At 44.1% G+C, this 17,926-nt stretch overlaps 1 protein-coding gene across 2 annotated transcripts in view; it reads left to right on the top strand.

Moving 5' to 3' along the window:
• The first annotated feature begins 231 nt into the window (after nucleotides 1-231).
• The window catches only part of LOC109318761 (transmembrane protein 68-like), a 30,139-nt gene continuing 12,444 nt past the window's right edge, over nucleotides 232-17,926 (top strand). Inside the window, exons 1-5 of one of the 2 annotated variants that reach the window (XM_019548152.1) lie at nucleotides 233-366; nucleotides 8,757-8,848; nucleotides 9,393-9,723; nucleotides 12,595-12,759; nucleotides 15,813-16,006. In XM_019548152.1, the coding sequence (XP_019403697.1) occupies nucleotides 8,843-8,848; nucleotides 9,393-9,723; nucleotides 12,595-12,759; nucleotides 15,813-16,006 (696 nt within the window). In that variant the 5' untranslated portion in view covers nucleotides 233-366; nucleotides 8,757-8,842. Of the gene's footprint in view, nucleotides 367-8,756; nucleotides 8,849-9,392; nucleotides 9,724-12,594; nucleotides 12,760-15,812; nucleotides 16,007-17,926 lie in introns of both variants that reach the window. The other variant, XM_019548160.1, reaches the window with a different exon arrangement.

Here is a 17,926-nt window from a genome sequence, read left to right as displayed (position 1 = left end):
GTGCTGGGGGCGGGGCGCACCCCCACGGCTGACTTGAGACTCATGAAGACCCGCCCGAGGCCCCACCCACACCCCTCCCGAGGAGCCACTCAGCACCGCGGGAGCCTCCCCACCCCCACACCGCTCGCCTTGGCCCCGCCCAGAGGCGATCCGGCCCGGTGGGGGCGGGTTTCTTCCGCCGGAAACTGCTCTCGCGCGGCTTTGCAGCCAGTAGGGCCCGAGCGGGGGGACGGTTTCATGCGGTCCTAGAGACTAGGCAGTTCCGGCGGCGCCACCTCCCCGCCCCCGCTCGGGCGGCAGGTGGAGGAGAACACTCCGCGCTCGGGGGGCGGGAAGCGGCGCTGGAGCCGGAGCCGCCGCAGCCAGGTGAGGAGACGCTCGCGGTCCCGGGTGGCAGTCCTCCCCGGCTCCTTGCCGCATCCCCTTCCCGCGCTGCAAGACCTGAGGCGCTGGCCGCCCCCCGCGAGGGAGTGTAGGGCAGCGTTGTCTGAGGCGGGAAGGTTTGCCTCATCGCTGCCCCGGCCCCGCAGCTGGAGGAGTCCACGGAGCCTCCTCCCTCTCTCCCTTCAGGGGGTCATCACCCGCGTTGTGGAGCCTCCGAGATGCGCTGCGAGCCCGCTCGGACCTGCAGCCTCGGCCGGGTAGATGAAAGTGTCCCTCCCTCTCGTGTCGGCTTCCCAGCCCCCGACAGAGCCGCTGTGTGCAGCGTCGCCCGCCCGGAGGATCGCAGCCTTGGCTGAAACACTGTACTGTTTGCTGGGCGCTGCACTCACTCCCCAAATGTTCATTTTGCAAAGTGTTGTTTGAAGTGTCTGTATCCAGATCTCAGCCTGTCCAGCTTGACCTCGGCTTCTCTGTCAGGGTCGTGCTCAGTGGGGGACTTGTTTGGTGTTGGTGTAAATCATAGACATCAGATAATGAGAGCTGGACAGGACCTCAGGAGGTCATCTAGTTCAACCCCCTGCTCAAGGCAGGACTAGCCCCAACTACTTCATTCCTGCCAAAGTGTTGTCTAGCTGGGTCATAGAAGCCTCCAAGGATGGAGCTTCCACCACCACTCTGGGTAACCTGTTCCAGTGCTTTACTACCCTCCTAGTGAGTAAATTTTTCCTAATAGTATAACCTGAACTTCCCTTGCTGCAACTTGAGACCATTGCTCCTTGTTCTGTCATCTGCCACCACTGAGAACTGTCTAACTCCAAATCTCTATAGGAATAGGTCTGATCTTTACTAGTGGTCGACCCACTCTTTTGCTGCCCAGAGGTTTCGTTCAGCATCACCAGTCTCTTCCAGGAGCGTGTGGGCTTCATGTGTAAATGGTTTATGACTTAAACTTCTTAAGCCTCCATCTGTTCAGGTCTTCAGTTAACAGTTGATGGCACAGGTGATTTTTATCATCTTTTGCCTCTATTGCCAGTAATGAAGTTAGGGTTTGTTTTGGTTTTTTTATGCATCACTTGGTCTGAGACCTGAGAATACAGGAAGAGCATCTGTTGTGCTGCTGGTTATGAGTCTCTGCACATGGTTAAGTATAGTGTTGAGCAATAAAGTCTCTGCACAGGTAGCTGCTTTGAGATGTTTAAGTCGCATGGCATGGGGTGCTGACTTCAAAGTGCTCACTCAGAACCACCCGACTTACAGTAGTACAGGGGCGGGCAATTATTTTGAGCAGAGGGCCACTTACCCAGTTTTGGCAGGCTGTTGAGGGCCTTTGGCAGGTAGCCCCGCCCCTTGACAGGTACCCCACCCCATGACAGGTGCCCCGCCCCCTGGGCACCATCTTGGGACCAACATCCCAGTGTCTTGGGACCAATGTCCCAGGGCCAGCACCGGTGGGGCCCAAAGCAGGGCGCAGACTGGCAGGGGCCCGTGGAGCTGGGCTGGGCTGCACCAGCAGGGAGTGGGGAGCTGGCCCAGCTCCATAGAGCCCCTGCTAGCTGGGACCCTGCACACCTGCCACCCTGCTCTGGGCCCCACTGGCACTGGCCCTGGAACAAAGGTGTGGGTCTTGTGCTCCCACTGCCTTCCTGCCCGCTCACATCCAGTACCCCCGAACCCCGTGGTACAGGCAGGGGGCAGCACACAGCCCCGATCCCTTGCTTGCCAGCAGGGAAGAAGCTCATGCTGAGCGTAGGGAAAAGTGGCCCCTCACCTGCCCCATGGTTGGCTCCCCGCATTGCAGGCACTTGCAGCCCGCGCGGCGTTGTCCAGAGCAGGCACAGGCAGCCCCAGGCAGGCTGCATGAGCGGCTGCAGCATGGGGCGCTGGCCATGGGGTGGGCAAGGGGATACTTTCCCCACATTCAGCACCAGCTTGTAACCTGGTCCCGCTACCAGCCTGGCAGTGGGGATGGGTTACAAGGTGGTGCTGAGTGCGGAGGGGAGGGGGGGGAGGAAGCAGCCCCGCCCCACGCTGCAGCCTGCCTGGGGCTGCCTGTGCCTGCTCCAGACAGCCCTGTGCGGGCTGCAAGTTCCTGCAACTCAGGGAGCTGGCCACGGGGTGAGCAAGTAACCGCTTTTCTCCACGCAGGGAAGGAGCCCAGGGAAAATCTGAGCGTGGGGTGGGGGGGAAGCGGCCCTGCCCCATGCCTGGTGCCCCATGCTGCAGGTGCTCACAGCCCACATGGGGCTGTCCAGAGCAGGCACAGGCAGCCCCACATGGGCTGCAAGCAGCTGCAGTGTGGGGCACCAGGCATGGGTGGGGAGGAGCCGTTTCCCTGCCCCCCCCCGCGCTCCTTCATTGCCTGGGGTCCCCCCCTCGCCACTTACCTCAGCTTCCCAAGCTGGGGCAGCCATGTTCTCCCAGTTCAGAAACCCCAGCTGGACCTTCTGGGTGGGGGGCAGGGCTGGGCGGGCCCTGCTGTTTTTGGAACACGCTGGGCTTCCCTTGGGTCCTACTGCTCTTGGTTCCTGTCATTTTCAACAGGAACCAAGGGCGAGAAATATTAATTTTCCGAAATTTTAGGGGCCCTGCGGGCTGTATTTTGCCCACCCCTGCAGTAGTACATACCCCAGCAGAATATTGTGCTCCTGTGTGGTCCAGAAATTGCCACACAAAACTCAACATTGTACTTAATAGTGCACTGATACTCATGATTTCAATGTTGAGCTTTTCTTGTGTGGAAGCTGACTGGCATCAAAGGTGGAGCAGAATTACGAGAGTAGGTCTTTTTGTTCTACTTGTTGTTCACATAAATCACCCATGTTTTTTCTGGTCATAGGTATGATTAGATCCATCCTATATTTAACATATGCTTATTAATATAGGCACCGTGCCTTGGCCTTTTCTTTAATGGCTGCCTATCAGTATTGATATCTTGTCTTTAATGAATGTGTATTATGCATTTGACTACTTTGAACAGAGCTGAATTACATTTTCCCACGTTCCTTTAACAGCTGAAATGGACTCCAGCTTCCTGTTCCCATTCATTAGCATTTTAGACCAGTTTCCACTTGTCTTCACACCAGGCTATAGGCAGCACAAGTTGCACTGGTAGTGGATTGTGATTTTTTGCTTGCTTGCTTTATTTATTTCTTTCCCCTTCCTCATGGCCTGACAGTTTCATTTTAAAAAGTCGGCTGCAGTTGACCTCAAAATGCTGCATCTCCTAAGAGTAGGAAGCAATATGTTCAACTCTTTGACCTTACTGTTACTGGAAACATCCAGGGTGTTTGTGAAGAACATCTTTCTCTTCCCCCCTTAGGAAGGATGTTTTCAGGGGTTCAGTCATATCACCAGGTTTAAAGTAACCTGATTAAGGAAGGCTGCCAATAAGCAATACAGCATTGCTTCACAGACAGAAAGCTCCCATATATTTATGTTTTGACCTTGGCATTCACTTGGGATGTATGCTGTGAAGCACATCCCATGTGCTTGCTTTTATCTCCCTGTGCTAAACCTAGAAAAGCGGGAGAGCTGCTCTCAAGAATTGTCCCTAGTAGAAGAGGTAGGGGGAATGCTCTCCAAATAGAGACTTCACTACTGCATTTCTGCATTTGGGATGCATTTGCTGATGGGTGGGCAGCATCCCCCAATGTAGGCATACCCTGTGTATATCTTCATGGTGCAATGTGGGCATTGTCCAGTCTTTACACTAGGAAACTGCTGAAATCTTAAAAGACAACCTGTTTTAAGTTAAGTGTGCATGGCATGAACAGTTGTATGCATGAAAGCTGAAAGCACTTCAAAGGCATGAACACATTTGTCAACAGATTCACCAAGTGTACTGTTTACTAGGGCTGTGCGAAGCTTCAGTCCCCGATTCGATTCAGTGGAGATTGGCTCAATTTGGTGGCTGAATCTCTGAGGCCAAATCGAATTAGGGGGCCCTTTTTTGTCTCCGAATCGAATAGAAACCCTCCAAATCGATTTGGACACAGAGGCAACCTTAAATATTTTTTTCTACATATTTCTAGGTACCAGGGGCTTGTGATTGCTGTGATGCTGGGGTGTATGGAGTGTCCCACTGCAGCGCGTGGGGCTCCCCAGCACACTTGGCAGCAGGACCCGGAAGTGGACCAGAAGCACTTCTGGTTCACTTCCATGTCCTCTGGGGAGCAAGCAGGGGATGACTGGTGCCTCCGGTGTCTGGGAGGACACCCGGGGTCTCCCTGTGGCCACTCACTGAGCCGGGGAGGTGTGGGGGGGGGGGGACACCCAGTGCGTGTGCACTCCCTGGCAGACCCGGAAGTGGACCGAAAGTACTTCCAGTCCATGTCCAGGTTCTCTGCTGAGCACACGGAGGGGCCCTCCCCACACTCCTGTGGAATGCTCCATGCACCTCAGCATCGCAGCGACCTCGAGGTAGCAGGCACAACTTGTGATATATAGAAAAAACTTTTAAAGCTGTGTCTATGTCCGAATCGCTGATTCTCCGAATCGGCGTCGACTCTTTAGATTCAGATTTGGCTGAATTGAATTGGGGGATAGCGATCCGAATCAACAAATGGAATCACTATCTCTGATTCGGGCTGAATCCGAATCGAATAGGGCCCGCTTTGCACACCCCTACTGTCTACCTGTGTTGAACTTTGACTGTTGTTCTTAGATCCCCCAATGGGAACATCAATCAGACAAGCTTTGAATTGGAAAAGGAACATGCTTTTCTCTCTCTCTTTTAGTACAAGGGCATACTCTGAGTAGTGCAAGTAGCATCTCATGGCTCCAGTACTGAAACATGTTCTGCCTAGGAGACTGAAAATAAAGAGAATGTGTTGCCTTCAAAACACCCATTATGCAGCAGCCTGACTGCAAAATGACTACATTTTTAATAGTATGAAAGCACTTTCAGTGCTTCGGTCAGTTTTAAATGTCTCCAAATGTTATTTCTAATATTGAAGACAAACTCTTTTGCAGCCTCACCATTGCCTCTGATTAGATTGCAATGTCTGATGCACTTAGGAGCTGGATGTGAAGTTGTCTCAGGTTCAAAGCCCAGAGAGTGCCACTTTCTGCTGGTGGTGGTCAGGACAGACCAAGACTTCTTTGAGCAGAAAGCAAGACTTTAGTTTTGTGGGAATACCTGATTAAAGTTACAAAAGATCTTGATATTCCCTTGGACAATGGAGAACAGCCTTCTGGGGTTTAGAGTTGGGTGATAGAAGTCTACCACTTCTGTGGTTTGGTAGTGAAGATGAGGAAAGGCAGTAGAAGGGAGAGGAATGTCTTTTTTGGAATCTAAAAGCCTAACTGGATGTAAGCCAGTGTTTTGTAAGTAGCACTCATGAAACAAGTAATTGCATTACAGAGGTTACACATCATTTTATGTATAAGTACAAATACAATTTTGCAAGGCTGACTTGTGGAAACAGGATTTTTATCTAAGCTCATGAGGAATTTGTTTTCAAAAAGTTCTGAGCATTTGAAAGAGAGGTATTTTAAGGGAAAGTAGAGTTTAATTCTCAGTGGACTTTATAATAGTGTGTGTGTGTTTAAAGGGAAAAGAACTTAACCCTGTGTGGACTTTGAACGTGTGTGCATACACACACAATTTATGTGGCTATAAGAAAGAAGAGCTTAATTCTAAGTAGACTTTAAACATGTATGTATGTATGTTTGTTTAAAGTCCACTCAGAATTAAGCTCTTCTTTCTTATAGCCACAAATTGTCTGTGTGTGTATAAATTCAAAGTCCACATAGAGTTAAGCTCTCTTCTCCCTTGCAATATCTCTCTTTCAATATGTATTTACATAAAACAAAACCTTTTCATGCCACCACAACCTAGCCTGATACAAAACAGGATTTAGGGAAGACCATTAGAGAAGTCCAAGGATAAGTTCAGGAACTCTGTCCCCCATTTTGGAGCTTCCCATTCCCTTCTGCTAAGATGATGATCTATCTGTAACTGCAACCATGATTCTATTGGCAAAAATTAGGTGTGCACAGATAGAGATTTTGGGGGCTGATACCTATAGCCATAAGGAGGCATATCGGCTGATACCTGTCCGACTTCCAATATGCACCCCTGCACATTGAAGAGCTGCATTCAGCTGGTAAGTCTGTTGTGGTGGAAGGGGAGAGGGAAGGGGCCTGGTGGGGGAGGGGCAGATTAAGACCCTTGCTGGGAGGGAGGGTGTAGGGCTGGGGCAGGTGCTGCCCAGGGCTCTTCCTGGTAGGGGCTAGGTCGGACTGTGCTTGGACTGGGTGGCGGCGCTGAAAGGGGGCTAAGGGACAGGGCTGCAGCGACCCCAACATTTGTCATAGCCCCTGCTCCCAGCACAGCACAGGCCCAACCACTCATGCGCAGGGAAGAGCCCAGCACAGCTCCATCCTGCAGCTGCAACCCACCCCACCTATGCCCCACAAAGATCCAGGGACACACCCCAGTGCCCTCCTGGGGTGCACGCAGTGGCAGGAGTCACCACCCCTCCCTGTGCCTCCTGGATGAGCTATGATTCTGTCCTGCACCCCACCCCACTGGCTGGGCAGTGTGTGCCCCAGCACCAGCCCCACTCCCTCACTGCAAAGGGCCTTGATTTGACCCCCCCCCATGACGCTTCCTTCCCCCATCCCCTTCTACCACAACAGACTTACCAGCTGGGCTCAGCTCTCCAAGCTGCTAGGCTATGCTCCTTGCCGCCTATGTGATTTGCTGAGCTGTGACTGCGTGCATGCATGGACGTTTATTGGCCAAATTACCTGCCACATCAGGCTGATTTCCGATATAGTCAATGTTTTTTATATAAGTGCTGATCTGATATCAGACCAGTGTTTTGGTGCACCTCTAGCAAAACTGTTCTTCAGTGCTGGAGTCTAAATTGCTGCTTTTTGAGATGTGCCATCTTTCTGATGAACTAGACTTCTTAGTTGTGAATGGTGATGAGTCTTGTGAAATAGCTGTGCTTTTACCTGTTTAAGAGCATGTGTAGATGAAACGGGGGTTTGCTTCACCCTAAATTGAAGCGGTGGGTTTTTAAAAACACTGCTTCAACTTGGTGAAGTAAACCCCTATGTTGTGTAAACCCCGTGTCCTACCTGCTTCTTTGCAGGAGAGGAGGGCAAGCTGCTGGTGGGCGGAGTGGTCCCTGAGCTGCGGGGGGGTGGGGAGAGAGGGGAGCTGGTACTTCCCTCCGTGGCAATGGTGGTTCCCCCCTCCCCCCCGGCAGCACCCAACTTGGGGAGTCCCAGGGGACACTAGCCGCGGAGGGAAGAACTAGGTTCACGCACAGCTCAGGCAGGCAGGCTTGGATTGTGGGGGGTTAGGCTCATGACTTCTTTTTTTTTCTTTGGTGGAGCTTGCCTTCCCAGGCTGCCTGCAGAGGCCTTGAGCCGCACAGAGCCTGGTGCTTCAGTCTGCAGCTGGAAGTAATGCGCAATACACCACTGCACACAAACACCAACACCATTAAAGCGGTGCAAAAGCATTTAACCCATTTTAAAGTGTCGTGCACACATACCCTAAAACGTTGCACTTGCTATTCTACGTATTTTTGTAGATGCTTAGTGCATTACAAATGGAGTTTTAATCTTGCTCAGTGAGAAGAAAATTATCCTTCGCTCTTTCCTACCAGCAGTGTGTGTGTTTGCTTTGCATTCAGTTGTCTTTATACTGGCTGAAGAACCCTGAGAGAGTGCGTAAGTTTTCCTGTTTTTTTGGAAACATCCTAGAGGATAGCTTTGGGTAAATGCTTTTGCTCAAGGGTACTTTCATGAAAGCTTCTGTGGTGTTCCACTTTTCCATTCTCCAGAACTTCTCCATACTTCTTATGGAGTATTTTTACGGAGAAGATTTGTGTGGAGGCACTGCTTCAATGTCCTTAGTTTGCGGAAAGGATCCCTTTTGTCTCCACGTTGTGCCTAACTGCTGACCTTTACTAGGAGCAACAAGTGCCATAACCAAGCCTTGATAAGTAGTGGGATGATGTAGATCATTGCTAATTGACTGTACCTTCATTGAGGTAGAACTAAAATAATGGTGGTATGGGAGGGGACGGGGAACAATTGAATGTAGGGTTTGCCATTTGCTGTCCAGGATGGCAGATTTGAGTTACTGCATGATTTCTTGACAGTTGTCTTTTGCCCATCGTTTCTGGTTATGAGGTTAAGATCTACTACCTACCCGCCTGCAAATCCTTGAAACATGAACACTGGTTCCACGGTTCATCTTTTTCTGTAAATGTGAGGTAGGCTAATCAGTGTGCTATATCACAAATCACCTTGATTAATGGAACCTAAAGCTAAAACAGAAAAGGAGGTTTACTCATTTGGTGGTATGTCTCACAAATAGTGCTGTGTGACTTGTATTTGGCTCTCTTTAGGTTTCCAGATAGACCTAAATGTACTGACATGGCTTGTGACCTACCCAGCTTGGATACCTCCTGTCTCTTACTGTTATATTGCTGTGATGGTGGTAAGTGGACACCTCCTGCTCAAAATTTAAGCATTTGGTAACAGTTCATATGATTGGGGCATTGGTTTACTATGAAATTTTTAGAAAAATGTCCAAATGTTTTTTTGTGAGGTGGTGTTCATTTATAGAAACTTAGGCCAGAGTGTTTCTTGTTGTTTCCACTAGATTTTTCTTAAAGGAACTTAAAAATTAACATACTGTACTATGTTCTGTAATTTTTTTTTAAAGTATCCTGTGTCAAGTGATTCAAGTGGACAACATCCCTTGCTACTCTGGCAGTCTCACTCCAGACTAGGGGGTTGCAATAGTTTAGGAACTCTTCATAAAGCTTAATAAAGAAAAGGAAATTATTTCAGATAAACTTTTATTAGTTCTTGAAACCATTTCTGTTTTGCTTTCTACAAGCACAGGTGGAAGATGAAATCAAATTTTTCTCTTACTTGGCAAGATGGTAAAGGTACTTTTTCTTTTTCTATTGTAGATTATGAAGCTGTCATGCCCTAAGGATACAATAACTTATTTTGTTTTTCTCTCTTTTAAACAGGAGATGATAAGTGGAAATGAATCCTGTACTGCAGGGCAGATCCCTATGTCCTACTTAACCTGCCTGGCTTACGTATTGGAAGAATGGACTGGTGTGGAGTACATTGAGGACTATCTGAATTACGTGGCCTATCTTTTATGGCTGTTTACACCACTCATAATAGTTTTTCTACTTCCTGGAATTATTCTCCTCTTCCTCTACTTCTCTATTATTTTTCTTTATATTTATAAGAGGAAGAAAGAGTTAAAGGAGGCTTATTCCAATGACTTCTGGGATGGTGCAAAGAAAATGCTAGCAGTTATATGGTATGGACATGCAAGGATATGGCATGGTAAGCAAGATAGAGCTTTCTGTGGGAAGTACTGAAACCTTTGTCACTAGTAACTTAACATGATACCATGTTCAGCTTTCAGCGTTCTCCACCTTCTCTCTTTCCTTGACGATTCCATGCCACTCTGTGTATGTACTTACACTACTATCCCTTTTTATTTTGCACCTAAAACATGTCACTTCTATCTTTTTCAAATTAATCTTCTTCCATCAGGTGCAACAGAGTGGGAGATTCAGATTGCCCTCGCTTCAGAACCAGACATCTTAATGAAATTTTAAAAATTAATTTTCCTCATTGGTCTGGTTTTTCAAGGATGCTGAACATTCCAGCTCCAACTGACATTGATTTTTATTATCGGATATTTCAGTGTTTTAGACCAAAATAAAATGCTCATTACAGTTTTTTCCCATTTGTTACTGAGAATTAGATGTTGTTTCTCTTGAAGTTAATTAATTAGGCCAAACTAGTTATGTGGTTTTCCAGATTGCACATCAAAAAAAATATTAAAAGCAGCATCCAAGTCCAGTCCTTTCCCTTCAATTCCCTTTCCTACCTTAACTTGTCATGTTATAGACCTTACTTCAGAGCCTCACTATTTCTCCCTCAGTTCTAACATTCTTCTAGTATAACAGACAACTGTCTGTCAAAATATTTTAAGGGCTCTAATCTACCTTTACAAGTACGTCTTCTAGAAAGATGATCTGAGGAAACAATCTAGCCTTTATTTCTATGAAAATGTTGTATATTTCTAAGCCTTGTTTTTACCACTGTCTAGATTCAACCAAAGATAAGAAAGTTTAAGGAACAATTTACATAAAGGTCAAAAGTCATTGTTGTTTTTTCTCTGCCATTCACCAGTCTTGGTTTTCTATAACTCTTCCTTGCTAATCTTTCCAGGGTGGATTTGATTTAAATCAACTTGATTAAAATAATGATTTAAATGGAAGCTTTGATTTAATCATTATTTTATGCAGAAATTGCATTCTTGTTGTTTTGATAGCCTTCATTCATTTAACTTCTTGAAACTATGCAGTTTTAGAGAAGGGTAAGGGCTTGACTGTGTACACACAACTCTGAGACAATAGGGCTGGTAGGTGGGTAATCAGGTCTCTTATCGCTCATCTCCATATACTGCTGTTAACGGGGATGTTATCTCTGGATGCAACAAACTCTCCTAAAGAAGGGAGTTTGTGTATGCCTAAAGAAGGGAGCTTGTGCCCAAAAGTTTGCAAAGAACAATTTTTCCAACTATTTAGTTGGTCTAATAAAAGACATCACATCTACCCAAAGAACTTTGTCTGCCTATGATCTCTGGACACAAATCCAGTTTGAAAACTGAAACTAAGCATCACAGAGATACTTAATGGGATCTTCTAGACTGAGCCCCAAGTCCCATTGGGTAGAGTGGTTTTCTTTAATCTTTACTAATCTATAGAGGAGCTTCTGGGAACCCCATAAGATTGGGCCCCTAATATAGTCCATGGCCTATTGTGACCTTTTTATAAAACTTCTAAAAATGTTACATGAATATATTGTCTCAAATAGTATATACTTAGAAGTTATAATTCTTATTCCATGATGCTATCTTTGAGCTTTAACATATCTTCAATTAAAACTATTTTATATATTTTTTTAAAAAAGCATCCTAACAAAAAATAAAACATACGATTAAAAAAACTGAAGAATTTAAAAAAAAATTAATTCTGGTGTCCTCTCTTTCTGCAGATGTACTTTTGTTATTTCAGAGTGCAACTGTATTGCACCTTCTTTTCAGTTACATAATAGAGCATTTTCCTGTTTCCGTTTTTATCTGAGAGGTATCATGAAAGTAATAAATTATTGGTGTATGATATTTTGTATCTTAAACTTAGGACAGTAGAAAAGTTTCTGAAACAACAAAAGTGTTGTCTTCAGTTGGTGTCCTTATTACTATTTTATCTTTGAGAATTCATCTTCAAATGGACAAGATCAGTAGGGCAACCCCCCCCTCCGATTTTCATTATTTTGCTGTGATGTGTTGCAGTTCCCTACAATTTGGGTAAAGAAAGGAGGCAGAAGTATAGGTACACTGAAAGAGAGCATGAAGACTGGAAGATATATTGTTAGGAATAACAGAAGCAGCAATTGGAAAAATAAAAGGAGAGTATAAAGTTATAGTTGTGTACTATATGCATTTAATGCAAAACAGCAAACAAAAACATCAGATGATGTTGATCAATAATAGAGGCAAGATGTATGTGCTGTTGTGCTGGAACATATTTCAATAAAGTATTTGTCTTAAAGTTAAGGTTTTAGTATATATTTGTGGCAGGGAGTGATAATCTCCCTAAAAACTCTTTCCTTAAGGACAGATAGACTTTTTGTAACCTTTTTTAAAGAATGAAACTGAAGTTGAAGTTGGTGGTATCAAATTAGCTTTCTAGATCCCTGTTGACATCAAATAGTTGGTCTTGGTAATTCAACCTCCTTACTTCAAAGTATGATCTAACCACCACATTCACTTTTCTCATCTGTTTTGTCTGTCTCTTATATTCATTTCTTCATTATGCTTCAGTTTAAGTATACATCATTGAAGAAAGGAAATGCAAGATAAAATGATACAGTGGTTGAAGATAGGGAGGTTGCTTTTTTGTTACTATTATAAGCTTTCCACTAAGCGAAATGCTTTCTTGTTCTTCCAGTGAGAAATCTGATTCAGAGCAAACAGTTAATTGCTTTGAACTCAGTCTTTGGCTTCTCCAAAGTTGCCAACTATTGAACTATTGCCAACTCTTGTTACTCAGTTTATTTGTAAATTGCTAATCTCCCTCATGAAGAGGAGGGTTTAAGTTATTTAAACAGTGATGCTATTATACCTTAAACTCCTGACAGGTTATGAAGTTCATGGTTTAGAAAAAATCCCAGAAGGACGTGGGCTTCTTATTTATTATCATGGAGCGACTCCTGTAGACTATTTCTACTTTGTAGCTAAACTTCTTCTAGTGAAGAATAGAAGCTGCTATTCGGTAGCCGATCACTTCGTCTTTAAAATACCAGGTAACTTCATTTCACAAGTAGTGAATATATAGCTTTTAATTGTCACCAAACAAGTATCTTTACAATCATTCTATAATATCACCAAACTACATTAGCACAAATATTGTCACCAGGTCTATCAAAAGTCCTGGCTTTTTTGAATGGGTTCTCTCTCGTGTGTTTGTGAACCTACCTAGTGTCAAGCTGTAATGGTTTGTTGCTTTTCAAAGGATCCAGTGGACAGAAGTGGCTGGTGGCAGTCCTATCTTGTCTGCCTCATCCTGTCTAAAAGCAAAACAGGAGAGCAAAAGATTAAGTAGCTGTATCTTGATTTTAATTAAAACCAGCAGCTCCTATGTGTCTTCTCCATCTGAGAGTGGTTGAGGTGACTAACTTGGGTGGCTGTGGATATGTGACATGTGTTGCAGAGATTATGCCCTTCAAGTTACTGGAGACAACAATGTTTGAGTTCTCTTCATGACCAAATGTATGCGGAGCATCTGGGCCTCAATCCAAGAATACATTTACAAGTGGGTAGAATGGCATAGTAATTGAGGTGAGGTTCTTTGTGGATAAATATAAGTAAATATGGTACTTACATTAAAAGGAGATTAATACGGGAATCTCATCTAGGCAAGTAGCTGGCTTTGAAAAACAGATGAGGAATGTAACATTTATCTGAATGCCAGCAAATGGGCCAGAAGAGCTAATATTTTTTGCCTTGTTCTGCAGTAAAGAAAAAATGTCTGTATGCGACATCTTTTTGCTTCCTATTTTTTGGTTGTATTCAACATGACCTATTTAAATACTGCATTTACTCACATACCACACACACTTTTAGCCCCAGAATTAGCCCTCTGAAATTGTGTTGTATGTTGTGGGTGTGTGAGCTGATTTTTCTTTTGCTTGAAATAGTATGAAAAAGTATGAAAACTCTAGAAAATGGTTCCTGCTTCTTTTCTCTTTATCCTCGTTCACCCCCTCCCCAATCTGTGGAGGGAAGTGGGGCCCTGTCTTAGTGAGCAGCTACAGTTCTAAACTTTTCACAGCTGAATTGGAGCAGGGACCAAGCCTTATTTTCATGACTTGCCCTTTTCTGTTCAGGCAAACACAGCCAATTCGGTGGTGATAAGGTTAAAACTGTAGCTTTTGCCTGAGCAGGAAAGAGAAGGTGAGTGCACAGTTGTGCCCTGCTCCAAGCAGCCATAGCTCCTAAAAGAATTTTTTTTGGGTGGGCAGAGTAAAGGAAAAAAACAAGACATCTGTCTTATAGGGAGTTGTATAGTACATGAAAAAATAACATTCTGTAATTTCCTGTTTAACAAGATCAAACCTCTTCAGGTCCAACACAGATTACAAATACTGTGTAAACCATTAATTTGGAGGGATAACATCCTAAATCCAAAGAACTCAGGCTTTTTTGTTTTTTTTGAGGGGGGGCGTAGAAACTTCCATAACAGTTGAGTTATGCTGTTAAGATAAAGCAACCTTAAATCAGCCAAGTTTTATATTCTGAGGATAGTTCTGTCTTATACTGCTCATTTATCCCAATGACTTTCTTGCTACAACATGCAGTATTTGTTAATTCTAAGCAAAGTTAAAGTTTACTGCACTTAAATCCATTTGGTTTAATAAAGTCCTTGAGAGAACTGAGCCATACCAATACACCTTTGCATTTTGACTGTATCTTTGGAGACTTTGAGTCACATTAGGAAATGTCACAGAACCTTGCCTTTGTATTTCCAGAAAGCCTGCCTCTATTTACTATTAATAACTACAGATTTTTTAAAAAAAAGGTAAATATGGTATTGAGGCACACGGGATGCAAAGACATGCACCTTGTTTTGGGAGAATATTATGAAGAAATTTTTTTCAAGGGTCCTAGCTTGGTCCTGATTGCAGAAGCATAGTACACTCTGCAGTGTCAGCAAAAGCTATTTTTACCATTTTAAAAACCACCGCCAAATTGGCAGCAGGTTTTGGCGGTTCAGCTGCCATCTATTCTTCTACTCCAGCACATAAAATTAACTTCTCCATTTAAGACATGCCCCAATTTTGTAAGTCTGATTTTTTTGTTTGTTTGTTGTACATTTGTTTGGGGGAAAAGATGCATGTGATATGCAAGTAAATACTGTAGTTCATGGTGGTGTGGTTTTTTTTTGGATAGACAGGTGTGCTTAAATTATTTGAAATTCAATAATGATATGAGCCAAAAGTGTTGTCTTTTCAATTTTAAAATATTTCAGCTGCCAGACTGAATTTTAAGTAAAGCTACATTAGATTGACCAGGGTTTGGTGCTTTTGTCTTGGGTGTTTTTTTCCCCCTTGTGATAAATTACTACAAAAGTAAGGTTGATAGATCCTATTTCCCAAGAGGTTTGGAACTGAGAGAGCCATTTTTTAGTTCAGTTTTTCCCTTTGTCCATATTGACTACTTTTTACATATGCTAAAGAAAAAACTGTATCTAGTGAGTGGATTTAGCCATAATCCTGTCACACTTTGATGTGAAGGAGGATGTGCTGCTGCTGCTGTATCTCTTCATTGGAGCTGTAAAACCTGTTCCAAGATATTACAACATTGGCAAGTTGTTGTGTGAAGTTGGGGTGGGGAGAGGGGGAGGAAGAATGTCAAATTTGTTAATAGTTATTGTGAAGTAGCACCTGACTTGATTTGGTGTAATATAGCGAGCCAATTGTGGGGGGGAAACCCATGAAATTAAAGTTGTTTAGCTGCTTCTGAAAATCAGGTTCCTTTAGGCCAGGGGTACTGTAACTGGGGATACATGAGAAAGCCCTAGGAGGTGCGGGTGGGCAGGAACAGAGTGCCACCATGCACCATCCCATGTAGGTATTACCTGCCCGGCCAGATGCAGGGAGTTGGGGAAAGTTGCGTGTGGCAGCTGCTGCCTCTCCATGTCTAGCTGCCTGGGGTCCACTGACACACAAAGGTTGAAACCCCCTGCTTTAGGATCCATAAGTATCCAGAATCACTAGTCAGTTTTGAAAACTCTGGCTATTATGTTTTGTTTCAGGACTATGCAATCAATAGTGTTTTATTATTATGTACATTACAGGTTTCAAACTGTTACTTGAAGTTTTTGGTGTTATGCATGGACCACAGGAAAGATGTGTTAAAGTCCTGAAGAATGGTAATTTGGTGGCCATCTCACCAGGTGGAGTTCGAGAAGCCCTCTTCAGTGATGAAACATATGTTCTCATGTGGGGTAATCGTAGAGGCTTTGCTCAGGTGGCTATTGATGCAAAAGCGGTGAGTGTGCATGGAGGATCACAAAACAGAAGCAAGGAATGTAAAATGTTATGACTTTCTTTGAGAGACCTGTGCTGAGCAAAATGGTGCTATTTACAAGGTTATAAAAGGATTGTAAAATATACTTTTCCCTCAGCTATTTATAACTAAAATGTAACATTCTCTGTCTTTCCCTTGCTTGGCTTTTGATCAGAGGGATGCAGAATATAACTCAAACTGATATTTGTAGACCAATATGTAAATGAGGTGTGCAGGCAACTTAGATTGGGAGTACAAGCACACTACCAACTTCTGCAATCTAGCTACATCAGGAACAGGATAAAGGTGCCATTTCTGATTGACAGCTGTACAGACAGAAGCCAGTAGTGTAGACATAACCACACATGCAAAATGCATCTTGGCGGTTAGTGTTGTTTTGCATGCATGCACGAACACACGCACACTGCAGCTTTGCCAATATAGCTTTAATCATGTTAGCACTGCTCTAACACTGCAGAGGTAGAGGAACTGCTTGAGGAGCTGAGAGAGGAACACAACTAAAATGCTTACAGTACAGAAATGTAATAAAGAGGTAAATGCCTCCCAACCCAGTATTTATCCCTGTGATATTATAGATTATGAATGTATTTTATTATTAGATTTATTTTCCCATGTTTTGTGTGTGTGTGTGTGTATATACACACTTGAAAAAAAATTCTGTTCCTTTACAAACATTCAGATTATTCAGAAGCACAATTTATGCAAAGTGTAAGAATAATTACAGCAAAACTGTACCCCAAAATTAAAACATTTTTTTGAAGTAGAAAAATACGCAGTTTATTGATGTGGGGTCATCCATCAAGTGTTATCAGGCTGATTATAATTATTTGTAGGATCAACACAGTGCTAGATAAATGTTTGTCCAAATTGTAACTGTTTAAATTATTCCTTGGGGGCAGTGCCTTTTCTCCCTACATTCGTGTAGCATTTTGATATATTATTTCATTGGACCAGGACAGACTAGGCTTTTTCCCAGGAAGTGGGTGAAGCCTGTTCAGTGGGGTGGCTTATTTGGTACTTCTGTGCTCCTCAAAGTCAGTGTTTTATGGACAGAAGGGTATGTTATCAACTTAATGTCAGCAAGGTGAGGGAGCAATTTGAAAAGAACCAATCGGATCTTCCTAGCAAAAGTGAGAAAAGGATCAGTGTCTTGCAGCAGAGTTGTTAAACGAAGTCCTCAAAACTACCTCATGTTTTATACTCCTAAAACAAGCCAGAGGCGGTCTAGCTCTCTAGCTGATAAGCTTGTATGTAGCAGTCCATCTCTTTTTGGGCTGTATGGATTTAGGAGTGACTGGATTTCAAAACTAACAGATGAAGGTTGAGGCTGAGCAGTATATGTGCTTATACATAAGAAGAGATTTCCACCCCAGCCCTCATCAGTTAAGCACCTTCTTGATCTGCAGGCGTTTTTTAAGTCAGTTTGGTGTTCCAAAGCAAGCTGAGCCATCTTCTAAATCTTAAAAATTAAACTACGTTATGGTAATGTATTTAAATGTTCAAGTAAAAAAATATTAACAATACAGTAAATGTAAAATCTTAAATGTTTCCTTCTTGCATATCCTGTGATAGTCTATAATGTGAGCACATAATGCATCATCTGTAACTTGGGTATATGTATCTAACTTCTTGCTACACATGACTTCCGTAAGCTTACACAAAGGCCATGTCGAGACTGCAAATCTGCGATGCTGATTGTAAGCTGCTGTGGGTAGCTTCTAGGCAGTTCACAGCCAAACATGTTTGGTCATGCCAGCAGAGCTGGCAACTTCTCCTTTTGCTGCTGGCTTTCATAGATTTCATAGACATCAGGGCTGGAAGGGACCTCGGGAGATCATCGAGTCCAGCCCCCTGCCCAAAGGGCAGGAAGTCAGCTGGGGT

The sequence above is a fragment of the Crocodylus porosus genome, unplaced genomic scaffold, assembly GCF_001723895.1.
Source record: "Crocodylus porosus isolate Cpor-Errol unplaced genomic scaffold, CroPor_comp1, whole genome shotgun sequence".
NCBI classification, from domain to species: Eukaryota; Metazoa; Chordata; order Crocodylia; family Crocodylidae; genus Crocodylus; species Crocodylus porosus.
The sequence above is the reverse complement of the archived record's forward strand: the minus strand, read 5'-3'. Positions and strand labels throughout refer to the sequence as shown.